Below are 12,278 nucleotides of genomic sequence, written 5' to 3'. Positions count from 1 at the left end.
ATTTACTTATACTATCATCAACAGTATAAACACATTTTGTCAAAATCTAAACATTTAAAAAAGACTATATTTTAGGATTATTAAAAAGATAAACACAGGTGTACGACACCAGATATTCCCAGGCAACCTGGTACGGTTGTAGACATTCGGTTACTTGCGGTTCAAGATTATACCTTAGATAGATCTTATAGTTACTGTCATAAAAACATAATTGAAAGGTAAAATAAACTTTGTTTAGTATAATTTAAAAAAAAGTTAAACATAGGTCTACGACACCAGGTATTCCCAGGTGGTCTCCCATCCAAGTACTAACCAGGCCCGACGTTGTTTAACTGCGGTGATCGGACGAGAACCGGTGTTGTCAACGTGGTATGGTCGTAGACATTCGGTTACTGAGTTGGGCGTTTTTTAATTAATAAAAAGACAATATAAAAGAAACAATAACACTGTACAAAGAAGCATAACACAATAGCGGCATGTACAAACGCTTCAGGCCGCTTTGTTGCTAAGAAGCAAACGCGCACACAAGTGGACGCCCGCGTAGTACAGTGACGTTTGTACGGTCACCACAGCAGCAACATACAACAACAAACATGTCTTTGAACAACAACTTGTTTAACTTCAATGATCGGACGAGAACCGTTGTTTTCAAGGCAGTTTAGTTGAAAAACTTTCGATTAACTTCGGTTACAGTTTGAATTTATTTACTTATACTATCATCAACAGTATAAACACATTTGTCAAAATCTAAACATTTAAAAAAGACTATATTTTAGGATTATTAAAAAGATAAACACAGGTGTACGACACCAGATATTCCCAGGCAACCTGGTACGGTTGTAGACATTCGGTTACTTGCGGTTCAAGATTATACCTTAGATAGATCTTATAGTTACTGTCATAAAAACATAATTGAAAGGTAAAATAAACTTTGTTTAGTATAATTTAAAAAAAAGTTAAACATAGGTCTACGACACCAGGTATTCCCAGGCGGTCTCCCATCCAAGTACTAACCAGGCCCGACGTTGTTTAACTGCGGTGATCGGACGAGAACCAGTGTTTTCAACGTGGTATGGTTGTAGACATTCGGTTACTTGCGGTTCAAGATTATACCTTAGATAGATCTTATTGTTACTGTCATAAAAACATAATTGAAAGGTAAAACAAATTTTGTTTAGTATAATTTAAAATAGTTAAACATAGGTCTACGACACCAGGTATTCCCAGGCGGTCTCCCATCCAAGTACTAACCAGGCCCGACGTTGTTTAACTGCGGTGATCGGACGAGAACCGGTGTTTTCAACGTGGTATGGTTGTAGACATTCGCTAACTTGCGGTTCAAGATTATAGAGATCTTATAGTCACTGTCTTAATCTCTACAAACACATATATCCTATAACCTAATACTTTTGGAATTTATTATAGAACATTTTCTAGGATTCAAATTAGCAGCTGCTGAAACCATGACTTTGGTATTTGCACACACTTCTGTTCAAGAAACACATAATTGAAAGGTAAAATAAACTTTGTTTAGTATAATTTAAAAAAAGTTAAACATAGGTCTACGACACCAGGTATTCCCAGGCGGTCTCCCATCCAAGTACTAACCAGGCCCGACGTTGTTTAACTGCGGTAATCGGACGAGAACCGGTGTTGTCAACGTGGTATGGTCGTAGACATTCGGTTACTGAGTTGGGCGTTTTTTAATTAATAAAAAGACAATATAAAAGAAACAATAACACTGTACAAAGAAGCATAACACAATAGCGGCATGTACAAAAGCTTCAGGCCGCTTTGTTGCTAAGAAGCTAACGCGCACACAAGTGGACGCCCGCGTAGTACAGTGACGTTTGTACGGTCACCACAGCAGCAACATACAACAACAAACATGTCTTTGAACAACAACTTGTTTAACTTCAATGATCGGACGAGAACCGTTGTTTTCAAGGCAGTTTAGTTGAAAAACTTTCGATTAACTTCGGTTACAGTTTGAATTTATTTACTTATACTATCATCAACAGTATAAACACATTTTGTCAAAATCTAAACATTTAAAAAAGACTATATTTTAGGATTATTAAAAAGATAAACACAGGTGTACGACACCAGATATTCCCAGGCAACCTGGTACGGTTGTAGACATTCGGTTACTTGCGGTTCAAGATTATACCTTAGATAGATCTTATAGTTACTGTCATAAAAACATAATTGAAAGGTAAAATAAACTTTGTTTAGTATAATTTAAAAAAAAGTTAAACATAGGTCTACGACACCAGGTATTCCCAGGTGGTCTCCCATCCAAGTACTAACCAGGCCCGACGTTGTTTAACTGCGGTGATCGGACGAGAACCGGTGTTGTCAACGTGGTATGGTCGTAGACATTCGGTTACTGAGTTGGGCGTTTTTTAATTAATAAAAAGACAATATAAAAGAAACAATAACACTGTACAAAGAAGCATAACACAATAGCGGCATGTACAAACGCTTCAGGCCGCTTTGTTGCTAAGAAGCAAACGCGCACACAAGTGGACGCCCGCGTAGTACAGTGACGTTTGTACGGTCACCACAGCAGCAACATACAACAACAAACATGTCTTTGAACAACAACTTGTTTAACTTCAATGATCGGACGAGAACCGTTGTTTTCAAGGCAGTTTAGTTGAAAAACTTTCGATTAACTTCGGTTACAGTTTGAATTTATTTACTTATACTATCATCAACAGTATAAACACATTTGTCAAAATCTAAACATTTAAAAAAGACTATATTTTAGGATTATTAAAAAGATAAACACAGGTGTACGACACCAGATATTCCCAGGCAACCTGGTACGGTTGTAGACATTCGGTTACTTGCGGTTCAAGATTATACCTTAGATAGATCTTATAGTTACTGTCATAAAAACATAATTGAAAGGTAAAATAAACTTTGTTTAGTATAATTTTTAAAAAAGTTAAACATAGGTCTACGACACCAGGTATTCCCAGGCGGTCTCCCATCCAAGTACTAACCAGGCCCGACGTTGTTTAACTGCGGTGATCGGACGAGAACCAGTGTTTTCAACGTGGTATGGTTGTAGACATTCGGTTACTTGCGGTTCAAGATTATACCTTAGATAGATCTTATTGTTACTGTCATAAAAACATAATTGAAAGGTAAAACAAATTTTGTTTAGTATAATTTAAAATAGTTAAACATAGGTCTACGACACCAGGTATTCCCAGGCGGTCTCCCATCCAAGTACTAACCAGGCCCGATGTTGTTTAACTGCGGTGATCGGACGAGAACCGGTGTTTTCAACGTGGTATGGTTGTAGACATTCGCTAACTTGCGGTTCAAGATTATAGAGATCTTATAGTCACTGTCTTAATCTCTACAAACACATATATCCTATAACCTAATACTTTTGGAATTTATTATAGAACATTTTCTAGGATTCAAATTAGCAGCTGCTGAAACCATGACTTTGGTATTTGCACACACTTCTGTTCAAGAAACACATAATTGAAAGGTAAAATAAACTTTGTTTAGTATAATTTAAAAAAAGTTAAACATAGGTCTACGACACCAGGTATTCCCAGGCGGTCTCCCATCCAAGTACTAACCAGGCCCGACGTTGTTTAACTGCGGTAATCGGACGAGAACCGGTGTTGTCAACGTGGTATGGTCGTAGACATTCGGTTACTGAGTTGGGCGTTTTTTAATTAATAAAAAGACAATATAAAAGAAACAATAACACTGTACAAAGAAGCATAACACAATAGCGGCATGTACAAAAGCTTCAGGCCGCTTTGTTGCTAAGAAGCTAACGCGCACACAAGTGGACGCCCGCGTAGTACAGTGACGTTTGTACGGTCACCACAGCAGCAACATACAACAACAAACATGTCTTTGAACAACAACTTGTTTAACTTCAATGATCGGACGAGAACCGTTGTTTTCAAGGCAGTTTAGTTGAAAAACTTTCGATTAACTTCGGTTACAGTTTGAATTTATTTACTTATACTATCATCAACAGTATAAACACATTTTGTCAAAATCTAAACATTTAAAAAAGACTATATTTTAGGATTATTAAAAAGATAAACACAGGTGTACGACACCAGATATTCCCAGGCAACCTGGTACGGTTGTAGACATTCGGTTACTTGCGGTTCAAGATTATACCTTAGATAGATCTTATAGTTACTGTCATAAAAACATAATTGAAAGGTAAAATAAACTTTGTTTAGTATAATTTAAAAAAAAGTTAAACATAGGTCTACGACACCAGGTATTCCCAGGTGGTCTCCCATCCAAGTACTAACCAGGCCCGACGTTGTTTAACTGCGGTGATCGGACGAGAACCGGTGTTGTCAACGTGGTATGGTCGTAGACATTCGGTTACTGAGTTGGGCGTTTTTTAATTAATAAAAAGACAATATAAAAGAAACAATAACACTGTACAAAGAAGCATAACACAATAGCGGCATGTACAAACGCTTCAGGCCGCTTTGTTGCTAAGAAGCAAACGCGCACACAAGTGGACGCCCGCGTAGTACAGTGACGTTTGTACGGTCACCACAGCAGCAACATACAACAACAAACATGTCTTTGAACAACAACTTGTTTAACTTCAATGATCGGACGAGAACCGTTGTTTTCAAGGCAGTTTAGTTGAAAAACTTTCGATTAACTTCGGTTACAGTTTGAATTTATTTACTTATACTATCATCAACAGTATAAACACATTTGTCAAAATCTAAACATTTAAAAAAGACTATATTTTAGGATTATTAAAAAGATAAACACAGGTGTACGACACCAGATATTCCCAGGCAACCTGGTACGGTTGTAGACATTCGGTTACTTGCGGTTCAAGATTATACCTTAGATAGATCTTATAGTTACTGTCATAAAAACATAATTGAAAGGTAAAATAAACTTTGTTTAGTATAATTTAAAAAAAAGTTAAACATAGGTCTACGACACCAGGTATTCCCAGGCGGTCTCCCATCCAAGTACTAACCAGGCCCGACGTTGTTTAACTGCGGTGATCGGACGAGAACCAGTGTTTTCAACGTGGTATGGTTGTAGACATTCGGTTACTTGCGGTTCAAGATTATACCTTAGATAGATCTTATTGTTACTGTCATAAAAACATAATTGAAAGGTAAAACAAATTTTGTTTAGTATAATTTAAAATAGTTAAACATAGGTCTACGACACCAGGTATTCCCAGGCGGTCTCCCATCCAAGTACTAACCAGGCCCGACGTTGTTTAACTGCGGTGATCGGACGAGAACCGGTGTTTTCAACGTGGTATGGTTGTAGACATTCGCTAACTTGCGGTTCAAGATTATAGAGATCTTATAGTCACTGTCTTAATCTCTACAAACACATATATCCTATAACCTAATACTTTTGGAATTTATTATAGAACATTTTCTAGGATTCAAATTAGCAGCTGCTGAAACCATGACTTTGGTATTTGCACACACTTCTGTTCAAGAAACACATAATTGAAAGGTAAAATAAACTTTGTTTAGTATAATTTAAAAAAAGTTAAACATAGGTCTACGACACCAGGTATTCCCAGGCGGTCTCCCATCCAAGTACTAACCAGGCCCGACGTTGTTTAACTGCGGTAATCGGACGAGAACCGGTGTTGTCAACGTGGTATGGTCGTAGACATTCGGTTACTGAGTTGGGCGTTTTTTAATTAATAAAAAGACAATATAAAAGAAACAATAACACTGTACAAAGAAGCATAACACAATAGCGGCATGTACAAAAGCTTCAGGCCGCTTTGTTGCTAAGAAGCTAACGCGCACACAAGTGGACGCCCGCGTAGTACAGTGACGTTTGTACGGTCACCACAGCAGCAACATACAACAACAAACATGTCTTTGAACAACAACTTGTTTAACTTCAATGATCGGACGAGAACCGTTGTTTTCAAGGCAGTTTAGTTGAAAAACTTTCGATTAACTTCGGTTACAGTTTGAATTTATTTACTTATACTATCATCAACAGTATAAACACATTTTGTCAAAATCTAAACATTTAAAAAAGACTATATTTTAGGATTATTAAAAAGATAAACACAGGTGTACGACACCAGATATTCCCAGGCAACCTGGTACGGTTGTAGACATTCGGTTACTTGCGGTTCAAGATTATACCTTAGATAGATCTTATAGTTACTGTCATAAAAACATAATTGAAAGGTAAAATAAACTTTGTTTAGTATAATTTAAAAAAAAGTTAAACATAGGTCTACGACACCAGGTATTCCCAGGTGGTCTCCCATCCAAGTACTAACCAGGCCCGACGTTGTTTAACTGCGGTGATCGGACGAGAACCGGTGTTGTCAACGTGGTATGGTCGTAGACATTCGGTTACTGAGTTGGGCGTTTTTTAATTAATAAAAAGACAATATAAAAGAAACAATAACACTGTACAAAGAAGTATAACACAATAGCGGCATGTACAAACGCTTCAGGCCGCTTTGTTGCTAAGAAGCAAACGCGCACACAAGTGGACGCCCGCGTAGTACAGTGACGTTTGTACGGTCACCACAGCAGCAACATACAACAACAAACATGTCTTTGAACAACAACTTGTTTAACTTCAATGATCGGACGAGAACCGTTGTTTTCAAGGCAGTTTAGTTGAAAAACTTTCGATTAACTTCGGTTACAGTTTGAATTTATTTACTTATACTATCATCAACAGTATAAACACATTTGTCAAAATCTAAACATTTAAAAAAGACTATATTTTAGGATTATTAAAAAGATAAACACAGGTGTACGACACCAGATATTCCCAGGCAACCTGGTACGGTTGTAGACATTCGGTTACTTGCGGTTCAAGATTATACCTTAGATAGATCTTATAGTTACTGTCATAAAAACATAATTGAAAGGTAAAATAAACTTTGTTTAGTATAATTTTTAAAAAAGTTAAACATAGGTCTACGACACCAGGTATTCCCAGAGAAAAACCCATCCATGTACAATAATCATGCCCAACGGACCAATCATTGAGCCTCGTTGAGTAGAGCCATTGCTCAACGGACCAATCATTGAATAGAGTTGAGGGAAGGCCCTGCTCAACAGACCTATCATCGAGCCCTGTTGAGCAGACGTATGACGTCACCAAATTAGAGCTGAACAAGTTTAGAAAATTACTTCCGGCGTCTCGTCGCGAAGGAAAAATATCGGTGTAGGCTAGGCCTAGGGGCCTAGTAGGAGGGGGATATCCGTTGTGGAGGAGGGTTTAATTCCTCTATCGTGAATGCTATGCTGTAAAGATCATTATTGATATAAAGTAAGAAAAGCCTTTGGCCATTGCCTAGTTATGTGTAAAATAAATGAATGAACTTGTGTTTTATTAATATTATTAAATAGGCCTAGGCTAGGCCTAGGCCTAGTAGGCTACGCCTACTCTACTAGCTAGGAGGCCTAGTAGGCCTAGAGGCTAGCCTATAATGGCTAGGCCTAGAGGCTCGGGTCTACTAGGTAGGTCTAGGCTAGCTAGGCTAGGCTGTACCCTACCTGGCTAGCCTAGGCTAACCTCTAGGCTACTCTAGTCTAGGCCTACTAGCCTCTGGCCCACACAGGGGCAGGGCTTAAATACAGGCCCCTCTAGGCTAGGGTAGGCCCTCTAGCTAGGCCTAGTCATTCTTTTGGCGACGAGTTGACCTGCTTCCTAGAGTAGAGGCCTAGCCCTATTAATATTTACTGTAGGCCCTATGCCTATACAAAAACATTAATACGTCCATATGTTCTCTATATTTTAAATACTTAAATTTAATGGTAAAAGAGGATAATATTATAATTTTACATGTTTCTACTTTTTCTCTCAGGTGAGAATGGAAGGTGATATCATCAATCATGAGTGTACTATTTGCAATCTATGGCGATGGAAAAAACTCTATGCAGTACCTCACTAGTGTCCTGAATGAGTGGGGTCAGTTTGTGACAACAGTTGCTGTGGCTGCAGAGTCGGAGAGCTGCTACAAGCGGATGGCCTATGGTCTCATTGCCAGGTTTAAACGAGCCAATGCACCAGCACCCAAGATAATTTATGCAGACAACAATTGCTGCAGGTGAGTGTAATATCTATTCAAACCTAATGCCTGAACATAGAATGGACGGAGTATAGAGAGTGCTATGCATTGTGCTCGCGTCTAATTGGCTGTTCAACATTTTTTTCAGAAAGATGCCGAGTTTAATTCATTTTTTTTTCTTCCCATGTTTCCCATTTTGTACATTGTATATTTTAACTTTTTGTATGAATATCGAATAAAATCAATCAATCAATCTCTAAGTTAACTCATTAAATTTAATGTAAATTAAATTGTAGTGATGGAGGGACAGCTTGGCTGGAAAGGCTATTTGAAGACTGGGCGAATGAAGGGATGGTTGTGCGGCTGGACATCCGTCATTGGTTACATCGATGGGATGCAGTTGTAATAAAGCAGAGCCATGCCAAGTATGGTTCTTTCATGAGTGCTCTCGCTGGTGCCATTCTAACAAGGATGATATGCTGAAGCTTGTCAGAGCAGTGAGAAATAGCAACGAGGAACTCTACTCACAATACAATGATCAGCAGATGATGTATTTTGTAAAGCCGTACCAGCTGAAGTCCTATGTCCGTCGTATAACACGTGGTGTCGAGGTAAGCGAAATGTAATTACTTAATACAGTTAATACATTACTGGAAAAATAACTATTATTATGTTTTCTTTGTGCATGAATCGGTTTAAGAAATTCGGTAAGAGTGTCAGTAGTGTGGTTTTGGTTCAGATAAATAAATAAAATAGCTGAGTATTTGAAGGAAACTTAATTATATGTATCCTTTTGAATTCTGTTACAGGTGAGTGCTGTCACTATTGAGGTCATCCTTCAGGAGTTTAAGGGTCCAGCTGGACTCGACATCGATGGCGTTCATTTGTTTAAATCATTAGAGGCAGTCGATGCTTACTGGACAACTGCCAGTAAACATCTGAGTTGCATGCAGGTAATTTATCGTATTTCCCCTATCTACCTCAAAGGCATTATAATTGTCAATTGTCAAAAATTATGTTTTGCATATATTTCATTTAGGATCCATCAAACATTCCCCTGTATGTTACTACCAAGGAAGTTACTTTGAATGGTGTTAAGCTGAACAAATACAGATGCCGCAGAGGCAGTAACTCTCTGGAAGGTCTTCATGCCCACATGTTTAGAGCCATCCCTTCACAACGGTGTGGAATAGCACCTTTTCAGGTAATCATCTAATTTCAAAACCATTCTTATTTTTTACAATAAATATTAAAAAGGGGAGGTCCACCCAAAAATTGTCTATTCTTTATATCGTTCAGTTAATAATATAATATGTATCCATCCATATTTGAGAATTATTACAACTTTTGTAGCTTGGGAAAATACCTATACTTTTACATACAAAAAGTGGGTACTTTTTGACAATAGCTAAATAAACTAATAACTAACTCAACATGGGTAAATTAATTTCTCTAAACAAAACCAAAGTTTCCTCAACACGATAAGCATTGTTTCTTCATTTAATTCTCTCTTTCAGGTGTACCTCATAGCGTTTGCAGTACAATGGAACAATCGCATGGAGTCGCTCAAGGTTACTGGAGGTAGGGGGCGGATTACCTCATGTGTTGACCCTCGTCAAATCCAGCGTCTAAACCAGCAGGCAGAGGTCTTGTTTGGGAAAGAACATATGTATGAACCTAATTTCACAGCACCCATGCCCTACCCAGAAAAGTCCGGAAGCCAAGAGGAGGAGGAACTCCTAGGTTTAGAGTACGCCTACTGCCAGTCCACCGATTTCACATCAAAGGACTATTACATCAAGAAAGGTGAGATTAATCACAAATTAGTGTTAATAATCTTGATTTTTTGGTTTAAAATCTGGGTGTATTGCACTGTATCATTGTTATATACTTTACGTTTGTGAGTCCTCCTGTATGTTTTAATTATGATTGCCTTGTGATGATGATTGATTGTGCTTGTCATTTCAATAATTATTATTCTTATTCTTTTTATTTGTATTTACAGTGGAAGAAGAGCAGGTCAAAGAAGATGAAGGAGAAGAAAAACAAGAGAGTGAAGCAGAAGATGAGGGCGTCGATGTTGCCACATCAGAGACTGATGATGATGATCCTATCGATCACCTTAGTGCAGACCATGTGGCTCTGAACAAGGAGGAGAACAGAAAAGAGGAGAGTCCAGCACAATTATCACCTCCAGACAGGCCACAGGTTCAATATCCAGTTGTGGAACATGTTTCTGGAAAAAGGCGCTACCAAAAATGTAGACTCAACGATGCTGAGGTACCTGAAGCTGAATTTCTAGACAATTTGAATAAACCATCTAACAGCTCACTACAAAAGGTACTCCCTAAACCAGCTACTACAACTCCATCACTTCCAGTAAGGCCATCTGGTGCAATTCTGTTGATTATGCCTTCGCAAGCACAGGGACCATCTGTGACCTTCAAGCCATCAACAAACCAACGCTTACCCTTTTCCTATCGGCCACCACCTACAGCACCGCCAAAGCTTACACCATATCATCCAAGATCACAGAAACCTTGTTCTGTTTGCCATGTGCCAAAGTGTGGAGGACTCCGGAAGCGATACACTCCATCACGTGAGAAGACTAAAAATAGTGAACAGAAGATATTTCTGTATTATATTTCAGTATTATTTTAGCAAAAGCTGAGTGCTCTAAATGCACACCCTGTGCATATTTTATATTTTTATGTTATTTTATAAATGTTATATATTATGAATAGTTACATTCATTCATACATTCTTAATTTCAGTATTATTTCAGTATTATTTTAGCAAAAGCTTTACATGCACACCCTGTGCATTATATTTTCACTATTTTATACATTTTATATAATTATTTTGAGTAGTTACATTGATGTTTTAATGGAATACAAACTTTTGAATTTGTCAAAAATGCTCATTCTTTATTTCAGTATTATATTTCAGTATTATTTTAGCAAAAGCTGAGTGCTCTAAATGCACACCCTGTGCATATTTTATATTTTTATAATATTTTATAAATGTTATATATTATATATACACAAGTTGGTGTATGTGTCATGATGTTATATTAAATCAGAACACAAAAGTAAAATAAATATTATTTTGTCTTTTATCCGTTTCTTTTGTTCAGTTACAGAAATATGCCTTGTAAGCGAGAGGTCCTAGGTTTGAATACCATGGAGGTCAAGTCATTTTTCACTCAATGCTTCTTAAATTGTGAATGGAAATACACTCACCCTCCACCAAGTCTAGAACCCGGGACCTCTTGGTTACATGGTGAATATCAGCTAGACCACAATGTTCCTTTAGTTTGTTCGATCCGATAGCCAATAGAGATGCTCAATAATAATCATTTATTTAAAAATGTGCATTCATTCAGTCACAATTATTTTTATTAGTTACTACAGTTGATCATCAGTAGAGAACCTCATCAATATACCAAATTTTAAAGAAAAAAAATGATATAAATAAAATATTGCCATTAAATTATAATAAAACTCTAAACTCAAGCTAAAAAAATAGAAAAAAAAAGAAAAAAAATGAACTAAAACTTCCCAGGTCAGTCTGGATAATAAGAGAGATCAGGTCACGTGATAAGAGATCGATTTCCAGGCATATGTACCTAGGGGGGTGATGAGCCATTCCCAGGCGGTCTCCCATCCAAGTACTAACCAGGCCCGACGTTGTTTAACTGCGGTGATCGGACGAGAACCAGTGTTTTCAACGTGGTATGGTTGTAGACATTCGGTTACTTGCGGTTCAAGATTATACCTTAGATAGATCTTATTGTTACTGTCATAAAAACATAATTGAAAGGTAAAACAAATTTTGTTTAGTATAATTTAAAATAGTTAAACATAGGTCTACGACACCAGGTATTCCCAGGCGGTCTCCCATCCAAGTACTAACCAGGCCCGATGTTGTTTAACTGCGGTGATCGGACGAGAACCGGTGTTTTCAACGTGGTATGGTTGTAGACATTCGCTAACTTGCGGTTCAAGATTATAGAGATCTTATAGTCACTGTCTTAATCTCTACAAACACATATATCCTATAACCTAATACTTTTGGAATTTATTATAGAACATTTTCTAGGATTCAAATTAGCAGCTGCTGAAACCATGACTTTGGTATTTGCACACACTTCTGTTCAAGAAACACATAATTTTGAAAGGTAAAATAAACTTTGTTTAGTATAATTTAAAAAAAGTTAAAC

At 37.4% G+C, this 12,278-nt stretch overlaps 1 protein-coding gene and 14 non-coding genes across 15 annotated transcripts; 1 reads left to right on the top strand and 14 right to left on the bottom strand.

Moving 5' to 3' along the window:
- Positions 1-264: 264 nt before the first annotated feature.
- Positions 265-383, bottom strand: LOC144846706 (5S ribosomal RNA). The gene has a single exon (XR_013613295.1). It is a non-coding gene; the product is annotated as a 5S ribosomal RNA (ribosomal RNA).
- Positions 384-965: 582 nt separating this feature from the next.
- On the bottom strand, positions 966-1,084 carry LOC144846528 (5S ribosomal RNA). The gene has a single exon (XR_013613143.1). It is a non-coding gene; the product is annotated as a 5S ribosomal RNA (ribosomal RNA).
- A 118-nt stretch (positions 1,085-1,202) lies between these two features.
- LOC144846244 (5S ribosomal RNA) lies at positions 1,203-1,321 on the bottom strand. The gene has a single exon (XR_013612869.1). It is a non-coding gene; the product is annotated as a 5S ribosomal RNA (ribosomal RNA).
- Positions 1,322-1,559: 238 nt separating this feature from the next.
- Positions 1,560-1,678, bottom strand: LOC144846456 (5S ribosomal RNA). Its single transcript, XR_013613074.1, has one exon. It is a non-coding gene; the product is annotated as a 5S ribosomal RNA (ribosomal RNA).
- Positions 1,679-2,261: 583 nt separating this feature from the next.
- LOC144846705 (5S ribosomal RNA) lies at positions 2,262-2,380 on the bottom strand. Its single transcript, XR_013613294.1, has one exon. It is a non-coding gene; the product is annotated as a 5S ribosomal RNA (ribosomal RNA).
- A 582-nt stretch (positions 2,381-2,962) lies between these two features.
- LOC144846527 (5S ribosomal RNA) lies at positions 2,963-3,081 on the bottom strand. Its single transcript, XR_013613142.1, has one exon. It is a non-coding gene; the product is annotated as a 5S ribosomal RNA (ribosomal RNA).
- A 118-nt stretch (positions 3,082-3,199) lies between these two features.
- On the bottom strand, positions 3,200-3,318 carry LOC144846605 (5S ribosomal RNA). The gene has a single exon (XR_013613217.1). It is a non-coding gene; the product is annotated as a 5S ribosomal RNA (ribosomal RNA).
- Positions 3,319-3,556: 238 nt separating this feature from the next.
- On the bottom strand, positions 3,557-3,675 carry LOC144846455 (5S ribosomal RNA). The gene has a single exon (XR_013613073.1). It is a non-coding gene; the product is annotated as a 5S ribosomal RNA (ribosomal RNA).
- A 583-nt stretch (positions 3,676-4,258) lies between these two features.
- On the bottom strand, positions 4,259-4,377 carry LOC144846703 (5S ribosomal RNA). Its single transcript, XR_013613292.1, has one exon. It is a non-coding gene; the product is annotated as a 5S ribosomal RNA (ribosomal RNA).
- A 582-nt stretch (positions 4,378-4,959) lies between these two features.
- On the bottom strand, positions 4,960-5,078 carry LOC144846526 (5S ribosomal RNA). The gene has a single exon (XR_013613141.1). It is a non-coding gene; the product is annotated as a 5S ribosomal RNA (ribosomal RNA).
- A 118-nt stretch (positions 5,079-5,196) lies between these two features.
- LOC144846243 (5S ribosomal RNA) lies at positions 5,197-5,315 on the bottom strand. Its single transcript, XR_013612868.1, has one exon. It is a non-coding gene; the product is annotated as a 5S ribosomal RNA (ribosomal RNA).
- A 238-nt stretch (positions 5,316-5,553) lies between these two features.
- Positions 5,554-5,672, bottom strand: LOC144846454 (5S ribosomal RNA). The gene has a single exon (XR_013613072.1). It is a non-coding gene; the product is annotated as a 5S ribosomal RNA (ribosomal RNA).
- Positions 5,673-6,255: 583 nt separating this feature from the next.
- LOC144846702 (5S ribosomal RNA) lies at positions 6,256-6,374 on the bottom strand. Its single transcript, XR_013613291.1, has one exon. It is a non-coding gene; the product is annotated as a 5S ribosomal RNA (ribosomal RNA).
- An 828-nt stretch (positions 6,375-7,202) lies between these two features.
- Positions 7,203-11,134, top strand: LOC144844750 (uncharacterized). Its single transcript, XM_078701800.1, has 7 exons — positions 7,203-7,314; positions 7,853-8,095; positions 8,353-8,667; positions 8,866-9,009; positions 9,096-9,260; positions 9,574-9,862; positions 10,062-11,134. Exons 3-7 carry the CDS (start codon positions 8,446-8,448, stop codon positions 10,715-10,717), a joined length of 1,476 nt encoding a protein of 491 aa, XP_078557926.1. The 5' UTR covers positions 7,203-7,314; positions 7,853-8,095; positions 8,353-8,445; the 3' UTR covers positions 10,718-11,134.
- Positions 11,135-11,922: 788 nt separating this feature from the next.
- LOC144846604 (5S ribosomal RNA) lies at positions 11,923-12,041 on the bottom strand. Its single transcript, XR_013613216.1, has one exon. It is a non-coding gene; the product is annotated as a 5S ribosomal RNA (ribosomal RNA).
- Between the last annotated feature and the right edge of the window lie 237 nt (positions 12,042-12,278).

The sequence above is a fragment of the Antedon bifida genome, chromosome 6 (genome assembly GCF_963402885.1).
Source record: "Antedon bifida chromosome 6, ecAntBifi1.1, whole genome shotgun sequence".
NCBI classification, from domain to species: Eukaryota; Metazoa; Echinodermata; class Crinoidea; order Comatulida; family Antedonidae; genus Antedon; species Antedon bifida.
The sequence above is the reverse complement of the archived record's forward strand: the minus strand, read 5'-3'. Positions and strand labels throughout refer to the sequence as shown.

Coding starts and splice junctions, on each gene's coding strand:
- LOC144844750 (XM_078701800.1), top strand. CDS start 8,446: ATGGGATGCAGTTGTAATAAAGCAGAGCCATGCCAAGTATGGTTCTTT. Junction 8,668..8,865: donor GTATAACACGTGGTGTCGAG/GTAAGCGAAATG, acceptor ATTCTGTTACAG/GTGAGTGCTGTCACTATTGA. Junction 9,010..9,095: donor AACATCTGAGTTGCATGCAG/GTAATTTATCGT, acceptor TATTTCATTTAG/GATCCATCAAACATTCCCCT.